At 41.9% G+C, this 19,157-nt stretch overlaps 1 protein-coding gene across 2 annotated transcripts; it reads left to right on the top strand.

The window, feature by feature from the left end:
• Positions 1-2,733: 2,733 nt before the first annotated feature.
• Positions 2,734-18,284, top strand: LOC103533075 (actin-related protein 2/3 complex subunit 1A). Of its 2 annotated transcripts, XM_030459564.1 has the most exons (10): positions 2,734-2,957; positions 6,139-6,220; positions 6,938-7,042; positions 9,235-9,457; positions 10,846-10,953; positions 14,300-14,512; positions 15,664-15,739; positions 15,907-16,100; positions 16,815-16,905; positions 17,808-18,284. In XM_030459564.1, the coding sequence occupies exons 2-10, from the start codon at positions 6,157-6,159 to the stop codon at positions 17,844-17,846; spliced, it is 1,113 nt and encodes a 370-aa protein (XP_030315424.1). In that variant the 5' UTR covers positions 2,734-2,957; positions 6,139-6,156; the 3' UTR covers positions 17,847-18,284. The 2 variants fall into 2 exon arrangements, with proteins under 2 accessions (XP_030315424.1, XP_030315425.1); XM_030459565.1 differs by lacking the exon at positions 14,300-14,512 and having other exon boundaries at positions 2,766-2,957.
• Positions 18,285-19,157: the final 873 nt, after the last annotated feature.

Genomic DNA, 19,157 nt, shown 5'->3' on the forward strand with positions numbered 1-19,157 from the left:
TATTCAGATAATCAGTGACTTTCTCTGATCTTCAGGCAATGATAATTCAAGAATGCTGCTGCTGAAAACCAATTTTGACAAATCACTGTGATCTGGGTGGCAATTCTAGAGAATCAGGGAGTACAAACAGGGGAATAAATGCATTTGTTGCCTCTTTTTAAACATCAGGCATGACATGACACTGTGCTGGAAATTGCTGTAATTTCAATTTCTGAGGTGAACAATGCAAATATTCTAAATTGCCTTTCAAAACAAGTATTTTCATCTTCAATTACCACTTTGTGTACATAACAGCCAGCTTTCAAAAGACCTCTTTTTTACTAGCTTCAACCCATCCCCATGCTTTTGCTGTTTAAAAAAATAAAACCAACAACCTCAAAGGATGTCCCAGCTGAATCTTTTTAATAGATATCTTGAGGTTGGACTGCATCTAAATTACTTTCACTAAAATCAGTTTGGCCTTGCTTTGAAGGTCTTAATCTCAAAACCACTGGCCTCCTGTCTGGCTAAGCACAGCATAATTGTATCAGCAATCCAGCACAAACAAGGGTGGAAAATTCTCTGGAAAGCTGCACTGGAGACAGGGCCTTAGCTTCTAATGCATCAAAGCTCTGCGGAGTTCCTCATTTAGATACTTTCACCCCATCTGGTGAAAATGATTTTGTATACATAAAACCCTGCTTAAACAGAATTTCATCCCTGTTACATAACTTCACTTGGCCTACTTGGGCATCTTTACTCTGTGCAACTGATCTAGTTTTATTGTTGAACCAATAAAGGCTGTCATGATTAAACATCTCCCAGCCAGAGCAATACCACCACTGGTTTGGGAGACCAGTGGCCTCCTAGTGCACTTTTACCATTCTCACAAATATTTGCAGGATCCATTCCTGAAAACCCCTCAAGGAGAGTCCTACATCCTGCCAAGTCTGCTCAGTGCAGGGCTTGACTACTTCAAAGGAATCACTGAGGATTTTTCTCACTGTAACCCTGATCTGCCTTGCTGTTATCTTGGCTTGTGACTTCTCACCCTACCCCCAGTTGGACACAAGAACAAATTGTTCCTTCCCTCACAGCAGCAACCTTTTATCTGTCTGAAGGCTTACCACATCTTTCCTCAACTTTCTGTCCTCCTAACAGGCTCAACAGAAGGAACATGATTAAAGACTGATTGTTACTATGACTTTTTCCCCACCAAATATTCACATTTCTCTTGTGCAGAGCCCAGGATGGGGCATAATCTTCCAGCATAGCTCACCAGAGTAGATTTTTGTGCATGATTTACTACTTTTTCTTAACTGCACCATGTTTTTCTTGACTGCAACAGCAAGATGTTATAAACTCCAACTTAGGACCCACAGCAGCCCCTCCATCCTTTCCTGCAGCACAGACAGCTGCTCAGTTCTTTAGTCTTGTAACTGTAAATTTTAAGTGTACAGCAGTGCACCTTCTTCTTAAGCCTTTTTTTTTTCCAGACCTCCCATTTTGAAGCGTAGCTCTGCCACTGGATTTATTGTCTTCAAACTTGATCTCATCTTCAAATACAGTAATTACATTCTTTATTTCATCATGGATGAGTAAGAGACCCAGAGTAATTCCCTGAATGAGCACTGATATCAAGTATGTTTTTTCCTCAACCAGTTTTACAACTCCCTCAGAGTGGCATCATCTCGATCGGTTTCCCAGTTTATTATCAGAATATCCTGCAAGCCAGAGTCAGAAACTCTACTCAAAATCAAGATATACGACTTATACTGCTTCTCCTTATCAGCAAGCCCTGTTATGCTGCCAGAAAAGGAAATGAGATTGGCTCAACTCATTCACAACAAAGCCACACTGGCTAGCAATCACCTTCTTGTTTCCTTCAAGATGCTTATAAATTATTTATTTTCCTTAAGACTCAAATTAAACTCAAAACTGCTCCTCAGTATATCTGGAAATCACTAAATCTTTGCCCACCTGCTTTTTTTTCTTTTTTTTTTCCTCTTCTGTGTGTCCTTGAGTTCACAAAACCACGCAGGCAACGGGAGTTCTAAGTTTTACAGAAGCCAAAACATGAGGCCCCAAACAGCAAGCAACTTCTCAAGGGGATTAAGTTGCAGGGCAAACTACTGCAAATGCACTTCATTCTACATTCCAGTCAGGAGCAGAGCAGCATCTGACTTTGGAGAGGATTGTTACCTCCTGCAGTGGGGAGCCACCTTCCTTCCACCCTTCAGCCTCCAGAAGGAAACTCACAAAGCTCTCCAAGACCCCTCACATGGTAGCCCTCCAACTCCTAAGTCAGCACGGTGTCTGCAGAGGCTCAAGAGATCTCCTTTTAATTCACAACCTCTTCATGCCTGTGGGCTCCTCCATGGCTCCTTTCCTCATAAGCCCTCACACAAACCAGCCCCCACCTCCCCTAGCAGCCCTTCAGGCCTCCTGGCACCCACACGACCTACACGCACCGGGCTCCAAGGGGGCACCCACACCCTCCTTCACCTTACGAGGCTGCAAACACCCAAGGATGACCAAAAAAAAAAAAAAAAAAACAAACTTTCTAGGAGAGAAACCACCGCCTCTCCCACAGCCCCTCCGCACTCCCCTTCCCGCCCCTCACTGAGGTAACGAACGCCCCCGGACGCGCCCCCTCCGCCTCCTTTGTCTGCGGCGCAGCCCCGCCCTCCCTTCCGCGCATGCGCAGAGCGGCGCCCGCCGCCGCCCCGCCAGCCCCCGCCCCCCCCGCAGGGCAGCTTCGGCGCATGCGCGGTGCGGGGAGGCGGCCGGCGGGCAGCGCGCAGGCGCAGTGCGCGTTTCCTGGCTCCCTTGTCAGTGCCGGGCGTCCCCCCCCAACCCCTACCCCCCCCCCCAGCCCCTCGGCCTCCGCTGACGGCCGCTCCCTCTCCCGCTGCCCGGAGCGGAGTCGCGTTGACTGACCAGAGTCCGCGAATCCCGCTCCGCTCCTCTCGCCTCAGGTGAGTTCTCCAGCCGGGGGAGGGAGGCTGTCGGAGCGGTGCTGCCGGGCCGGCCTGCCCCCGCCCTGATCGGGATTGAGGGGGGGGTATGTGTGAGGTGGGGGGAGACTGCGGGCCCGCCGGTTCTGAGGGGATGGCAGGGGGAGAGTTACCTCAGCTCCGGCCTGCTCGGGGGTAAGGGCCGTGCCCGGCCCTGCTGCTGCGTGGTGGGGCTGAGGGCATCTTCTGGGGGGGTACCTTGTGGGGGTGAGGCGGTGGGGACCCTGAGGGGACGGGGAGGGAGCAGCCGGGCGGGCTTTGGGGGGCAGCCCCGGCCTTGCCGCCTGTCCCTGCCCTGCCGTGGCCTCGGCAGCAGCTCTGTGCACCTGTGTTATCAGCGCCGGGCAGGGCCGCAGCCCGCAATCCATCCCAAACCGGTCGGCTTTATCATGCTAATGGTGTCCTTGTGTCAGTGGGCTTACCTGTGAGAAGTCAGCCTCTTGGGAAAGCTGCGCTGAGTGAGTTGGGAGGGAATGACAGGAGGAGGAGGAGGAGGCAGTCCGCAGTTATAGGCTTTCCACAGGCTTGAAAGGAATGGAGGTGCTCTGAAAATAGGGGATTAAAAAGATCCCGTTCTCTCTCTCTCTCTCACATGCACACACACACACACACCCATGGTGTCGGCACTTCTGAGTCTGCATCCTTGCCTGGTGCTTGTCCAGGGATGGCCTTATCCCACGTATTTCTCACCCCACTGAGAGATGACAGCAGCCAGGTCCTGTGCTTCCCAGACTTGATCGTTTCATTTTGCAAAAGAAAGAACTCCTGCAGTACCAGGGTGCAAGGTTTTATTCTTATTTATAAATTTTCTTGAAGCTCGAGGTTACCTTGCATTTGGAAAAGAGGTGAGGGATAGCTACTTAAATACTTGGCTGACAAAGTTATCAAAAGAATATCATCCCTGTGCAGAATTCTAAGGTTGGCTGACAGGATGGCATTGGATTATATCACAAATCATAGAGCCAGTTGCATTTTCTCTTGTGAAATATGAGTTAGATTTTGTCTTTGTATTGGTAAGGAATAAATGTAACTGGAAGACTTCATTAAAACTTATCTTCTGGAAGAAAATAGCACTGCAGCTATCAGATGACAAAAATAGTGCTTTTTGAGATTATCATCACTGTTGATTTTCAGGAAATAGCATTCAAACCAAAATGGAAAGTGGTTGCTTGCTACAAGTTGCTCAAGAATCTCATTCAGTAGGAAGGAATGGATCCTACTGTTTGTCTAGGCTGTCTTTGGGTACAGCATGTAGGTTCATCAAAATCAGACCTAGAAGCCAGAATGGGACCATATCATGTGTACGTAGTGCAAATCTGTGGAGAAAATCCCAGGGTTGTATTAGAAACTGTTTCAAAATAGCTGCGTTCCTTGGGGAGGGGAGGTTGGATATTTTTACATTTGATTTCAGAAAGAGTAGAAAAGGCTGAGCATTCCTGGTTGGTAGAACAGCTCTTCAACTTTTCCTGTATATGGAAATGTGCTGCTACTGAATGTTGGCATGGGCTAAAGCAAAGTGGAGGAAAAAGCAATTTGCAGTTGTGTTTTGCTTATGTTAACACAAGGAATGTCCAAGGTCAAAGGTAATTTGGATTATGTCAGCATTTTCATAAAAAGCAATTAATTAGTTTGCTCGAGTTATTAATAAAAAATAATTATTTTGCTCAAGACTGCCTGTATTTAGTATCTTCATTTGATTGGTAAAATATGATTATTAGAAGACCCATTAAAATCACTCTGGTTAAAATGGTGAATTGGACTTTAAGCTTGTAGAGCTAAATGTTATATTTGAAATGTAGCCATAAGGTTTTTTTCTTTAAATTATTTCTTTAAAAAAAGGAAAAAAAAAAAAAAAAAAGTCCCTCCAATTATCTGCATTGGTGAAGTACTGGATCAACTCTGCTTCAGGATTCATCACTTTCAGCATATTTTTTAACCTAGTGGTGTGGTAGCAATTGCAGAGCTCCCTGTGCAGGTACTCCTCATTGATTCACTCCTGAGTTTCAGTTGGACAGCCACTCATTTCCTGTTTACTTCCAAATTCTTACCTTTCCTGAGGTCTCCACCCTCTGCTAACATGGCCATACTTGGGTATGTTGTAATTTCAGGCTACAATGGGTGTGGATGTCTTGGAATGTCATTACAGAGATGGTTCTTTTTTAGATGTATATCTGGGGATAAAAAGACTTCAATTCATCCACCCAAGGATAAATTAGTAAAAATCAGTAAAAAAATAATAATTAAGTAAAATAAGTAAAAAGAAATAAAATAAGTAAAAATTAGTGGAATATATGGAAGGACTTGATAAGTCCAATTTCTATGTATTGAACTACTGATATTGTCACAGGTGGCTTGGAGTTTTTAAGATGTTACCTTCCATCCATTTATGCTGCCCTTCCTTAATACAATCCATGGAATAAAATATAGTATTTTAAACAATTTTGTAATGGTGGGTCAGCATGCCACCCACTGCAGATGTTCAACACCTTCTCTTGTAGCAGTCATAAGTTAAAAACTAGGTGTCTAAAACCAAATTAAAATACAGACTAGAATGATTCAGCTTGTTAGTGTTTGAATTTCATGAGGGCAAAAATCCAACTATAAAATAGCTGATTGCTAGGGTTAATTTGGAGACATTAGTAATTGGTTAATTACTATCTTAATAATTTTTCCCTGGGATACATAAAATGGCTTTATCAAATAATACATCATCAGATTACAGTTGCATATCAGTATTCTGGACACACCAATTTCATCAGTTCACTTAGTTATTTTTTTTTTTCCAAGTATTTTGTTTCCACAGTAAAACTCAGGTTTGTTAGGTTTCCTAAGAGTTTGGCTTCTCTCCTGTGAGGGTGCAGAAAGAAAAACATCCATGTGGCTTTTAGGGCAACTGCAATTAGCCAGAGAGAGCAGGACAGATAAAATCCATCATCCTGCTGAAGATCCTGGGTTGTGTGGCAGAGGCAGCTCTTCAGCAGCATTACCTTATCTACTGGATAGGTTGGGATCTCCTTTGAGTAAATTGTAATACTGGACTTGGTAAATGTTGAGGGATTATTTTGCTTTAATAATCGCCTAATTTTGGAGTGTCTGGTTTTTGATTTTACACCTTTCAGCTCTTTCAATTTTTGCACTGTAGGAATATCCTGGACTCGGAATGTCTCTACATCAGTTTTTACTGGAGCCAATCACCTGCCATGCGTGGAACAGAGACCGGACCCGTAAGCAATACCAGACTTTTAATTTTATTTTCAATTGCTGGTTTATCTTTGCTGCCAGTTTGTGACCTGGTAGTGTTCTGGATCACATGTAGAGGAGGTCTGGTCAAATACATAGTGCTGTCTATTAAATGTTTCACTTATGAGCCAAAAAGAATCTTCTAAATCTGAACTTCTCAAAGCCCATAACTGGATTTCTGGTGTATGAGCAGATCTGGTTTTACAGGTGTTGCAGAAGCTCTGCCACTTGGTCTGCACCTCATGAGAATGATCTGGCCCTTACCCTCTTTCATCCTCTATTCCATATCCCAATATGTAGCCATAAGGTTTTTTTCTTTAAATTATTTCTTTAAAAAAGAAAAAAAAAAAAAGTCTCTCCAATTATTTGCATTGATGAAGTACTGGATCAACTCTGCTCCAAGATTCATCACTTAGGGATTCCAATAGGGATACAGCAGCCTTTTCTTTTACCAGCCTATTTTCTGCTTCAGTGTGCACTGTTATGTTCCACGTGTGCTGTCTTTCTGTGCACTATACTCTTGACCAGGCTATAAACATAATTATTTTAGATTATCATCTTGGCCCTTTATTTACAAAAGCCATGTAATGCTCTGAAATTTGAGAACACAGCTTTTTAGATTGGAAAGACTTCCAGAGTTAAGCATTTGGTATTAAAAAAAAGCCTTTTGGACTTTTGAATTATTTTCTTTCTTCTTCAAGAGATTGCCATTAGCCCCAATAATCATGAAGTCCACATCTACAAGAAGAGTGGGAACCAGTGGGTGAAGGCTCATGAGCTAAAGGAGCACAATGGACACATTACAGGTAAGAGAAGACTGTGCTGTGCCAGATACTAAGTTTGCCTGTCCCCTGCTTTCCCCAGCTGAGAATCTGAACTGGAAATCTGCAAGTATTGAGTAAATAGATCATTTTTAGGTCATCATTCCCACTTATGGGGAGCTTTGCAGCATTTTGCTGGACTGCATGCAATGATTGCCTGCAGGAAAAGCACTGTTTCATTTCCAGACATTTTGGTAGAGTAGCCGAGCCTTTCTTTTTCACTTGTTGCTTATTTTTCATCTGTAAGGACATAATGAGAATAAATATTCAGAGGTTGTGTCACACCCTCTTAGTGATACATGCTGCTCCCTTTCCAGTGCTAGTGTTAAAACTTTGTCACGGGTACAACCATTGCATTGATTTGAGGTTTCTGGCAGCAATAAATATTCTTTTATAAAGACTGTATAAACACTTGAGGTGGTCAGTCCTAGATGTGTGACAGGCCATCAGTGAACAAATTTTACTGCAGGCCCAGAGTATCTGTAGCTGCACAAGGAAAATGCAAAAGAGCTGCTATGATGAGTCACAAGGTGTTGCTTTTAAAATGTGGTTTTCCTGTGATAGTCTCTTACATTACTTTTTCTTTACATGGTGATATAAGAGCTTAATTCTCTGAGGAAATGAAAGTAATGAAAACAAGCACTTGCTCAAAACAGCAATATCCTTCCTTGTGTTCTTAGCTCACTAATGGGCAGAAAACTATCTGCCCAGAAGTGTTTTGCAGGAACTTAATTCAATATATCTGATTCTTGCTGTCACGGTGCACAACTGCACGTGCTGCTTTGTGAAGAGTCACTTGGGCTGAATTTACAACCAACGTGCTGTTCCCCAAAGGCACTTCTGTGCATTTTTCTTGTACCTGTTAGTGTTAGAAGCCAAATATTCATGGCTTGGGAGGAAGAGTTCTCTGTATAGCATCTGCCTTTGGAATACTCAGTGCTGTGGTTGTTGTAAAGAGGAGGCTTCAGCTGTGGTTAGACACAGGAGACAGAATGATCAAACCACTTGAGGAGTGATTCAGCTCCTGCCACTCCAGCTTCTGATCACAAGGGACAAGGTCCCTTGCCTGGCCTCTGTGTCTTGATTCAGAGATTTGTGGTGAGCTGCTTCTGTCCACTTCCAGGAAGAGCATTATTCCCTTTTTTCTGCTGGTTTAATTTTCTGCTGAACTTGTCATGAGTCAGAATGCTAGTGCTGATGCAGAGGAGGTGGTGGGTGTGAGAAGTAGAGAGAGGCAGGGTGATCCTCCTTTCAAAGGCACTGCTAGATTTATACCTGTAAGTGGTTTCAGGCTACCAACCTCTTCAAAACTGAACTTTTAAAGCCTAGCCCTATTTTTAAGTAGATCATATATGAATTAATATACTAAAATTACTACAAATTCTTTCCTTGTATCTTTTTTTTCAGTTTGTGTGCTTAAGGAATGATTTTTTTAATACAGAACCCAGTATGAAAAACTATGGAAATATGATTTTGTGACAGCAGAGTTAAGGATTACATTCTGCATCCTAACAAACGTTGCTAAAGAAAAGATGAAAAATAAAATTCCTGTGAGACTTTCCAGTTGAGAACATCCTTCATTTCATAGACAGAAGCAGTTGCAGGCTTATCATTTTTTTGCTTTGAATCTGTTACTTTTGCTTGGGCGGTTTTTCATTCTCATAGCACAGCTTAAACCAGCCTGGAAAAAAACGTGAGGATTGTATCAGTACATAAAAACTGATAACATCCAGCCCAAAAAACCCCGGCTATCTAAACTTTTAGAAGATGGCTGCGGTCTGGCAGGAGGCAGACAACCGTGTCAGAGGTTTGTGTGCACAGCTTCAGGATTGCTGGCTTTCAGCTCTTGAAACGGGCTCCCCGCAGGAGCCTGTGGCTTGGAGGCCTTATCCAGCCTGCAGAGCTCCACCTGTTGGCCAGCCAGCAGAGCGGGCTCCCCCAGCGGGCAAATTCCCGGTGGGATCTGGAAAACTGGGATCTCGATGAAGGCAAGAGGGACAAACCGATAGCCCCGAGGGGTTAAAGTGGTGCCTGGAGAATAAGTGAACAGGGGAATACTGACATAACAGTGATAAGAGTCTCTGTGGGAGAAGGCAGTGAGGTTGTCCCTGCTTTGGCTTACTGTAAAGCAAAGAGGATGAAGGGAAAAGTTAATTAATGGGAGCTCTAAATTGCAGGAATTGATTGGGCTCCCAAAAGCGATCGCATCGTAACTTGCGGCGCCGACCGTAACGCCTACGTCTGGAGTCAGAAGGATGGGGTCTGGAAACCAACCCTGGTGATCCTGAGGATCAATCGTGCAGCCACCTTTGTGAAATGGTCTCCCTTGGAGAATAAATTTGCTGTGGGAAGTGGAGCTCGCCTTATATCTGTGTGCTACTTTGAATCTGAGAATGACTGGTGAGCTCTTTGCATGCCTTTTAGTCATTTAAGGTCTGCTTGGGAAAGCTAAAGCCTGGAGTTTAATGTTGGTTACTAGGTTACTGGTACACTAATTCTTCAAATCTACAGAAAATGTAGAGGGATAACCCTCATCAGTTCTTTCATGGACTTTTTACATCTTAAAGAGTAGGTTCCCTCTTTTGCTTCTTTATTCTGCTGTGGTACCTAAATCTGGATGCGTTCTGCTTGACTGCCATAAACATGTTCTCAAAGTGTAAGAATTTCTGCAGAGTAAAAATCTCTTTACCACAACTGCTTGATTGAAAAAAGAAATGTTCCCCCCCCCCAAAACACCTTTTCCGTGATGAACGAAGAAATCTTCTCTTGACTGTAGTTCAGTACAGGTTATTTTGGGCCATTTCTTGTTATTAAAGAGTTGAAGTGTGTCACTTATCTCCAAGGTGGTCTATTAGGAGTTTGAGCACCTGGTTTGTGTTCTGGCATATATTCCTGTCACAGTTCATAGATTTCAGCCAGGACTATTAATGTTTTGGGTTTATTTCTCTTTGGCATCTAAACTTAATGCTTCTGATTTTTAATCAATCTGCACTCGTAGCTGTACAGGCTGGAGCTGCATCCACTGTGTCCTCTGTAGGTGACATTAGTAGGTTAAGTAAATTATTTTGCATTGAATTAATGTGCATAAGACCCTAAGTGTCTGTGCCTGCTCCCTTGTGTGCAGTCTTCCACCTGGAGATGATAAACAATGAGACCATTTGCAAAATACGGTTTAAAGATTGTTTTGGCCTTTTATGCTTTATTAGCATTCCATCTGCAGAAGAATCAAAATCCCATATATTGAAGACAAATAATTTCATGTTGTGCCTGGTGGAAGCAAATTCAAAGAAAAAAATGCCATCATCCCAAAGGCCACCCAGTGTATAACAGAATTCATTATTATTTTGTAAACAGATCAAACAAACTAAATCTGCTGAGTCATATTTAGGTTAATATTGATGCATTTAACATCAGGACCACTTTTCACTCTACTTCAGATAATTGAGAAGCATACACTGGTCGTGTCATTGACAGTTCACCCATTTACTTGTGTTTTGTAGTTATTGTATTTTTAAATAGTAGAAAAGTCAATAGTCAAGAGAGAGGACTATAAAACTCATGGGAAGGACGTGGAGAGGAAGAACACTTAGTGATCTAAGAAAACAGTGCTCCCTCTGCCAGGGAGAAGGCAAGGACCGTGCAAAATTCACTTATGAAAGATTTGAGCAGAATGTTGCAAAACTGATGTGTTCAGTCCCTGGCAAGGGGTGATCTTTTTGAGGAATGTTTCATGGGTTTATGTGAATCTGGTAAAACACTTCCCTATAATTTTTTCTCTTTTCATTTAGGTGGGTGAGCAAACACATTAAAAAACCCATTCGTTCCACTGTCCTTAGCCTGGACTGGCACCCCAACAACGTTTTGCTGGCTGCTGGATCCTGTGACTTCAAGTGCAGGTGGGAGAAAATAAAGCATCTATAAATCAACTGGGATTACTGGGGCAAATTAGTCAGTACCATGAGCATCTTGACCATGCATTTGCTATCAGAATAGAAGATTGCTCACTGCATACTGTCATTGTTACCAAAATAAAATACCCAGCTTAAGAGACTTTGGCTTTGGTGCTGCTGCATGCAGACTTTGGGCTCCTGACTTTTCTCTGTTGAGGGATACAGGTGAACTTAATGAACTGGTGGGTTACTTTACTAGCAGTATACAGTTAGTAGTACTACTGTGCCTAACTGAGCCCTGAGTTGTTAGGCTGAAATTAGTCTAGCAGGTGCTATCTTGTAGAACACCTACACTGCTTGTTAGAATTAAAAAACCAGCACCCTAATGGTGTGCTTCCAAAATTCAGTCACTTGGCACTTCCAAAGGTTGGGTCTCATCTTTCTCTTCCTTGAGTCACTTGAGTTCTCCCCTTTGCCTGTGCTGCACTTCAGGTTCTTGCAGCCCCGTGGTGAGCAGTGTCAAGGAATTGATCCACCTGAAACTCAGGGCAGCAAAACACATTTTTGAAGAGCATTTTAAAAAAAGAGAGGCTGTTGAAAACAGATTGGCAGATGAGTGAGATGGTGAAGTCTTTCAAACTGATGGTGAAATTACACCAGAACGGATGTGTCCTGCAGGTCAGGGTCACTCCCTGCATGGGAAACTGCAGAGGGGTTGAGTAATTCTTATTTTACTTAATCACTTGTACCTTGGATAATAATGAAAGCTTCTTTTCTTACACTCTTCATGTAATAGAGCAATTTTTAAGCTTCAAAGTGTGTACTAAAAATGACTAAGAAGGAGTAGGAGAGGGAGGTGGGATCAACAATTGCATTCCTTATTTCAGAATGAAATCCATGCATCTGAATTTGATCCTTTGATACCCTTTGTGAAAGGAGGGACATTAAATGAAAGGTGGGAAGATGAAAAGAGTTGTCTCCCCAGTATTAATTAGATAAACTATACATATTCCCTTCCTTTCACAAAAAAGTGTGGTATAAAGCACTCATTCATCTCCCAGAAGCAGCTGCTTTTCACATGTGAACATTTTTTCATGTGTGTTCAGAGAGCATCTCAGGACTCTGACATTGGGTCAGCTGATTCTGTATCTTTTACTTTGGACTTCAGCTACAGGCTTTGTTTGGTGCTTGCTTTATGTGCATTGCATCCCTGATTATCTCCTCCTTCCTGTTTTGGCTGAGAAGTTAGACTTGAATTATTTTCTGTTCAGGATTTTAGGGTCTTTTCAGGGGTTGGATTTTTTTTCCTTTGTCTGTCTTGGTTGGTTTTGTTTTGCTTTTTTTTTAAGGCAGTCTGTGGTTCAGTGAGTTTCCTAGGAGCATTCTCTAGAAGATTTGCTTAATCTTTTTGCTTCCCATCAAAAAACTCAATTGTGTCCTGCATCTTATTCCTCTGAAAAATGGTGTTTGTTTTTCAAAAAACAGATCTTGTTTTAAAACACTTGGGAAATCTTCTGCTCTTGCTTAACATTTTACTTTAGGATGAATTATTTTATAATTTTGCTGTTTTATTTTAGAACTCTCCATACAGAAACCTTAAAAGAAGAAAGAAAAAATAGTGTGTTTATGATTTTGTTTCTTCCCCAAAACCATAAAAGTGTTTTGGTAAATGATACCTATCTCTAGAATTCTAATTTTAGGGAATGTTCAGTTACATATCCAAGGTAATAAAGATACCTGGGCCTCTAAAACCCATCTGTTCTGATAGGTGGTTCTGAAGAAAATTATGAAATGGATCTGCCAGAGCCACTGCCAACTAATAATCAGCTAAGTGGGAGACATTTTGGAAAAAGAATGGAGAGCAGAAAAGTCTCCAAGTTTCTGGATTTTCAGCAGATTTTTTTTGGTGGCTGGCCTAGATGAGCTCCTCTTACATTTATCTGGAGAAATGTATATATATGTATAAAAATACATATATCTACATCTAACAGCACTGCATAGGTGTGAATTTTTTATTCTGGGTGGAAAAATGTTTCTGTAGGAATGAAAGTCATTTCACAATGTTCTTTGAAGGCTGAGGCCTTCAAGCTGAGATGGTTTGGATTTTAAAAGAGAGGAAGACTTCAGTAAGGGAAAAGACTTTTTTTTTGACTAGCAGTTATCTTCAAGGTCTCCCACTACTTATGACTGATTTTTCTACCTTGTGTCAAAGGCTGTTGCTTTAAAGATCTTGTCCTATTTCCATACATTAAGAGAGCCTTCCTTTCAGATGTCCCTCTAAAATTAAGTTTGTTGAAGGATTATCATTAGATTGCATTTAAACTGATAGAGCCAAATATAAATTCCGACTTAATTCTCTGAAAATCTCTACCTAATATAGCTGCACTTAAACCCTTCTTGTTCCAAGTGATCAGCTTTATTTGAATAAGCTGAATATAGGTACCTTTTGAAGTGCATTCCCCACATATGTAAAGGATTTAAAAAACAGGGGGTGGGGAAGAACATTTCCTTAAACTCTATAAAATAACTCCTCCTTGTGTTTGGCTGCAGCCATGAATATTTGATCCTGGCTCTACCCTGGAATGTTTTCCTGGTAGTAGTATGGCACAGCTGACTTGCTCCTCCTTTTCAATGGACTCTAATCCTATGTTTGTGACGTCCCAGGAACTTCCATGGTAACAGTCAGGAACACCATATTGTGGCACGTCTGAATCATGCAGAAGGAATTTGATGAAAGGGGGAGGCTTTCTATTTAAACATATCTTGAGGATTGTAGTGCTAGGGAAAGAAAAAAAAAAAAAAAAAAAAAAAAAAAGAACCTATAAAAGTATCGTGGCATTTCAGGTTTTCAGGAATGAGCCAGAATAAAAGTGGCTCAAAGCTCCTTTGCTGGCACATGAACATCAGTTTTCTTTCTTTGAAATCCTCCTAAAAACTGAGTGTTCTTCAAAAGTGGGTAATTTTGTAGGTGTTTGTATTAGCTTCTAATTATACTGTGCAATTTGTGGGGTTTTTTCCTAACTGGAGAATTGACTCTTCAGAGTTAGTAGCTCCACAAAAGGATGAAAGGGAAATCTCAGCCCAGTGGAAAACGCAGTGACAGTGTATGGTTTTGTGCCATCTTCTGGAAGATGAACAGAATTTCTGAGAAACCTCTCTGTGTGTGTTACCCTTTGTGCTGCTGTGTTCCCTCTGTGTACTGACACTTCCCTGCCACTTGTGGCTTTTTGTTTAAAGATCCTGTGGTGTTTTCTTTTAGCAGAATTAGAAAGCATCTTTTTTGCTTCTTACGTGAAAATGTACAGCAGCTCCCTGGAGGCTTTTCCTTCATGCTGGATTCTTTTATTTGCAGGGTGTTTTCTGCTTACATTAAGGAAGTTGATGAAAAGCCAGCCAGTACACCGTGGGGCTCCAAAATGCCTTTTGGGCAGCTGATGTCAGAATTTGGGGGTGCTGGAAGTGGTGGATGGGTGCACAGTGTCAGCTTTTCTGCCAGCGGCAATCGCCTCGCCTGGGTCAGTCACGACAGCACCGTGTCAGTTGCTGATGCTTCAAAAAATATGATGTAAGTAGGCTCATTCTGTGAGTTATTAGCTGCTTGACACGAGAAGGAAGCAGTATGTGGAAAGCTGTGACTGCTTTTCTTGACAACTTTACTGTAGGTTCCAGGAATCTCTTTGAGGCCTAAATAAATAAAGCAGATTCCTTGAATTTTTGATGATCTCATTTAAATTTCTTATAAGACTTCTTCAGTGAGGGTACATTCTTTTGCTTTGAGGGGGTGTGTGGAGCATTTGAAAAAAACAAACAAACCACCAGCCTTCCACTCTTGTGACTGGGGAAACAATATTTCTTTGTAATGGATCCAAGAGACCTGCAGGGACATGCTCACTCCCTAACTGCTCAGACTCTCCCCACGCAGACTCTGCAAACAAGTTGTTCATTTCATGAAATGTTAACTACTCAACCACTGTCCTTAGGGAATCGTTGGTGTGAGGTTTCACACCTCCAGGTCCAACAAACTATTTTAATAACAGTTCCTTCTCCTGCTCTTCATCCTGAGCTGAATCCCTTTTTGCTGTTTGTGGCTTTCTGACCCAGAGGGATGAGATTCCCCATACGTTTTGGTAGCTCAGATCTCTGGTGGATGATCCAGGTGCTGCTGTCCTTTATTTTGAATTATGGTTCTGATGGGTACAGCTGTGTAAGTACCTGGTTGGGGATATCATTAAGTATAAAGTGTTCTAGAATTCTTTTCTCATTGGTTGTAAAACCCCAAAAGTTGAGGGGTTTACATATTATGTATGTATATATATATATATATATATATATTTTATATATCTCATTTAACATATGAGATTTTTCCTCCTGAGAAGATGATGTCAACACTAAAACTTCCAAGTGTCTTGTATGTACAAATTAAATTAACAGCTTCATCAATATGAACCTCTTTTGATGGGATCCTTTATTAAACTCTTGTCACTGTTTATACACAATTACTGCCTAGAACACTTAGGTTTTTTAGATCTTTCAGGACACCTTCATTAGCTTAAAGCTTTTTATCACAAATTGCAGCTTTCTGGTGTCACCTCAGGACAATTGACTTCTTTGCCACTAATTCTTGTTCAGGAACAATCTCTGGGTTTTGTTTTTTTTGTTGCAGCTAAAGATGGAGAGGTTTCAATGAAGCCCTTTAACAAATGTTCTTGTGTTCAGGGTTTCACAGCTGAAGACAGAGTTCCTCCCACTCCTGAGTGTCTCCTTTGTCTCTGAGAACAGTGTGGTGGCAGCTGTAAGTGTCTCTTATTTTCCTTGGAGAGGGTTGGGGTGTTTTGGAGAGGGACAAACCCCTTGGCCGCAAGCAACCTCCTCCCTAGTGTCTGCCTTTAACAGCAGCAGAAAAAAGAAGGAGTGGTTGTGCTCTGTTCCTTGACCTGCTCTCATGGCATCTCCTTGCAGGGCCACGACTGCTGCCCCATGCTCTTTAACTGTGATGACCGTGGCTTGCTGACCTTTGTTTCCAAACTGGACATTCCAAAGCAGAACATCCAGCGCAACATTTCCGCCATGGAGCGCTTCCGAAACATGGATAAAAGAGCCACTACGGAGGATCGGAACACCACCTTGGAGACCCTGCATCAAAACAGTATAACGTGAGTGGCTGGCTCCCCTCAGGAAGGGAAGGAATGCTCTGCACATCACCTGGGTTGTACCACAGCCCTGGGACAGCTCAGATTTGCTCTGCCAGACGGGCGTAGCTCTTATCTCCTTTCCTTTCTTGCCTTTCGCTATCAGTTCTCTGTTTCTGGGGCGTCTGCCTGAAGGTTGGTGAAGTTAATCATTCACAGGGCATGCACACTGCTGCTCTCTGCTCCTGTTTCAAGTCTTCTGTAACTTGAACACAGTTTTATCTTTTCAAATGTGTAGGTAGTTCTCAAGGTCAAGGTAGCACTTGGTAGCACCATTTTGGTGGTCATCAAAATTCACCTGAAACAGGAATTCACAGCCCAGCTGCCTATTTCAGATGTTATTTCCATGTATATTTATTCATCAAAAGGATTGATTCTGGTGAATTAAGTAAAAGATCCTTGCATTTAAAAACTGTGTCAGCCCAGAGGATGCTGACATTTCTGAGGCAATTTGTCTTTATCCAAGGAAAATGCTCAGGCTACAGCTACCAGCTGATAAGAGCTTTCAGCATCCATTTTCTTTGCTTATTTTCCTGAAGCATTGCACCAAAAGTCAAATCTAAGCTCTGCTATACCCATGTCTCCCTTTGAGAGAGCAGCAGCTAATTTAAACCCAAATTTCTGAGCTTCCTGGCTGTCTGGACTGGGTGCTTTACAGATCTCCCTCTCTCTTTCCAGCCAGGTGTCTATTTATGAGATAGACAAACGAGACTGTCGTAAATTCTGCACCACTGGCATTGATGGAGCCATGACCATCTGGGATTTCAAGGTAATGACTCTCCTGACATGTTTCTGTGGGCTGGGTGGGTGTTTCTTTACCTCTACCATCAGTTTGGTGGGGGAGCTCATCTCTGATTCAGGCTGTTTTATCAGTAGGAAATCCAGACTGGGATAGTCAAGACCATTAGTGAACTCTGAAGACAGATCCAAGTTTCAGCATAAATGCAGAGATGTTTTGTTGAGCAGACAGGGCTAATCCCAACTTAATTTTTTAAATGGAATTATTTCATGTCCATGTAGGAATTTTTGCTTTTCCAAGCCTTACCTCAGCCACAATCAGGTTTGAACAATCATTGGCATGACAAAGACCCTCTCCTTGCTCCCATCCCTTTGGGCTCTGCTGAGTCTTTCTGCAGAACATGCCCTCTCATAATTAACTTACCAAAGCAGTAAGAGGTTTTCTCAAACAGGTAGAAAATACAGTGAGCTCTGTGCTGAAATTCCTGCAAGAATTTAATAACAATACATAAGACTTACGAAATTTAGTAACAGCACTAAAGTGTTTGCTTTCCTGAGGACTGGCAACTGGAGCTTTCCAACAGAGCTCTCTGCTGGCCTCCCCAGGCTGCCCAGAGCTGTGTAGTGCCTCTTCAGAAAAGAGAAGTTTGTCTGTGGTCTATAATGCCAGAAAGCCAAATAAGAAATGGAGGTGGGTGGTATATAAGCTGCTTCAGTGCCCTTTCAGGGAAAAGAAGTGGAATCATTGGTCTATATATGTATCAGTTTGAAATGAGTGGTCTTTGCCTCTTGAATAGGAGCCTGATCTCAAGTATTCAGAGTTTTTACCCTGTTGTGGGTTTTTTTTAATTAAGATATATTTATTATACTGAATTATTTAGCCCAGGATACAGTCGATGGTTCTGATTAAGTTGTTTTTTTTTTTCTTTCAAGACCTTAGAGTCCTCTATTCAAGGTCTACGAATCATGTAAGGATGGATTTCCATGATCTAGCAGGACAAACTGCTTGACAGAATGCAGCTCCCACATCTGCACAAACCTGAAAAGGGAGGAGGAATGTGGAATATTTGGAAACACTGAGAAAATACAGCTTGGCAGATTTTTCTTTTGAATCTAAATTTGGTGAATTGTGTTGGTTTCAGAATCAGCTGTGATTGGTTTTTTGTTGTTGGGTTTTTTTGTTTTTGTTTTTTTGGTTGTTTTTGTTTTGTTTTTTTTGTTGTTTTGTTTTTTGTTTTTTTAATTTTATTTTATTTTTTTTTCGGTTGGTTGTTTCATTCCATTCTTTACCAAAGCTGCTCTTTAAGTAGTTTATTGCAGGCAGTTATGAATCACTAACTTAAAAGGGGAATTTTATGTAAATTGTCTGCTAGAAATAATAATAATAATAATAAAAAAGAGAAAAACTGATTCTTTGTTTTGATGCTCATTAGCAGTGACTTAAAAAAGGATATGAAGGGAACTTGCTTTGAGAGGGAGGGAATACCCTTCCCTGGTATTTTCTGGCCTTGAAACAGGAAGATTTCACCTTATTTGAGTTTCTTGAAGTTGACAGATGAAGACTTGGAGTTCTGATGGAAGATTCAGCTGGGCTTCCATGGGAATTGTTCCCCTGAGGTGATGATTTTGGAGGATGAATGCTTTTGTCCAGCTGGCTCTGAGTTCTGTCTGCCTGGCATTTAATCCACTAATAACAGCAAATTTACCCAAGTGTCTTTTTTACTTTCCATGGAGTGGGTCATAGTTTTCCAACTGTGAATGACCAGAATTATTTGTAGTTCCCCTTTAGGATTTGTACAAAGACTCCTCACAGTGCACTGCTTCACATACAGGGTAGAAAGCAAAAAAAAAAAGAAAACCCAAAAACCCAACCTGCTGAGCCAGATCTTAGGAGGACAAATTAACAGCAAATCACTTTTTAAGGCCACGAAGCTACACAGGGAAGCTGCTGTCATGTTGGAGCTGAGTGCTCAGCCTATAAAATTCTGTTTATAATGGCTGGTAGAGAAATGAAGTAGATTTAACAGAGGTGTCAGTGTGGTCTGGCTTCTGTGCAGAGCCTTTGTCTCCAGGTGACTGTGTCCTTTTGAAGTTCACTTTTGGGCCTCCCTGAGGCATTTGCACATCAATTATTGGATTCTCTGGGGTTAGTTAAGATTAACAGTGCTGCTGCCTCCAGGCAGGCTCTGCTCTGGAGGGGATTATCTGGCTCATGACATTTCTTTACCAGGTTTGAGACTGTCATTTCTGTTGAAAATGCAGAAGTGTCTTAAAAAAAAAAAC

This window comes from Calypte anna, chromosome 14 (assembly GCF_003957555.1).
Source record: "Calypte anna isolate BGI_N300 chromosome 14, bCalAnn1_v1.p, whole genome shotgun sequence".
Lineage (NCBI taxonomy): Eukaryota > Metazoa > Chordata > Aves > Apodiformes > Trochilidae > Calypte > Calypte anna.

Bases quoted from the DNA above. Each gene is read 5' to 3' on its own strand.
- LOC103533075 (XM_030459564.1), top strand. From the start codon at position 6,157: ATGTCTCTACATCAGTTTTTACTGGAGCCAATCACCTGCCATGCGTGG. The intron at 15,740-15,906 runs GTAAGTGTCTCT...ATCTCCTTGCAG, and splicing joins AGAACAGTGTGGTGGCAGCT to GGCCACGACTGCTGCCCCAT. The intron at 16,101-16,814 runs GTGAGTGGCTGG...CTCTCTTTCCAG, and splicing joins CTGCATCAAAACAGTATAAC to CCAGGTGTCTATTTATGAGA.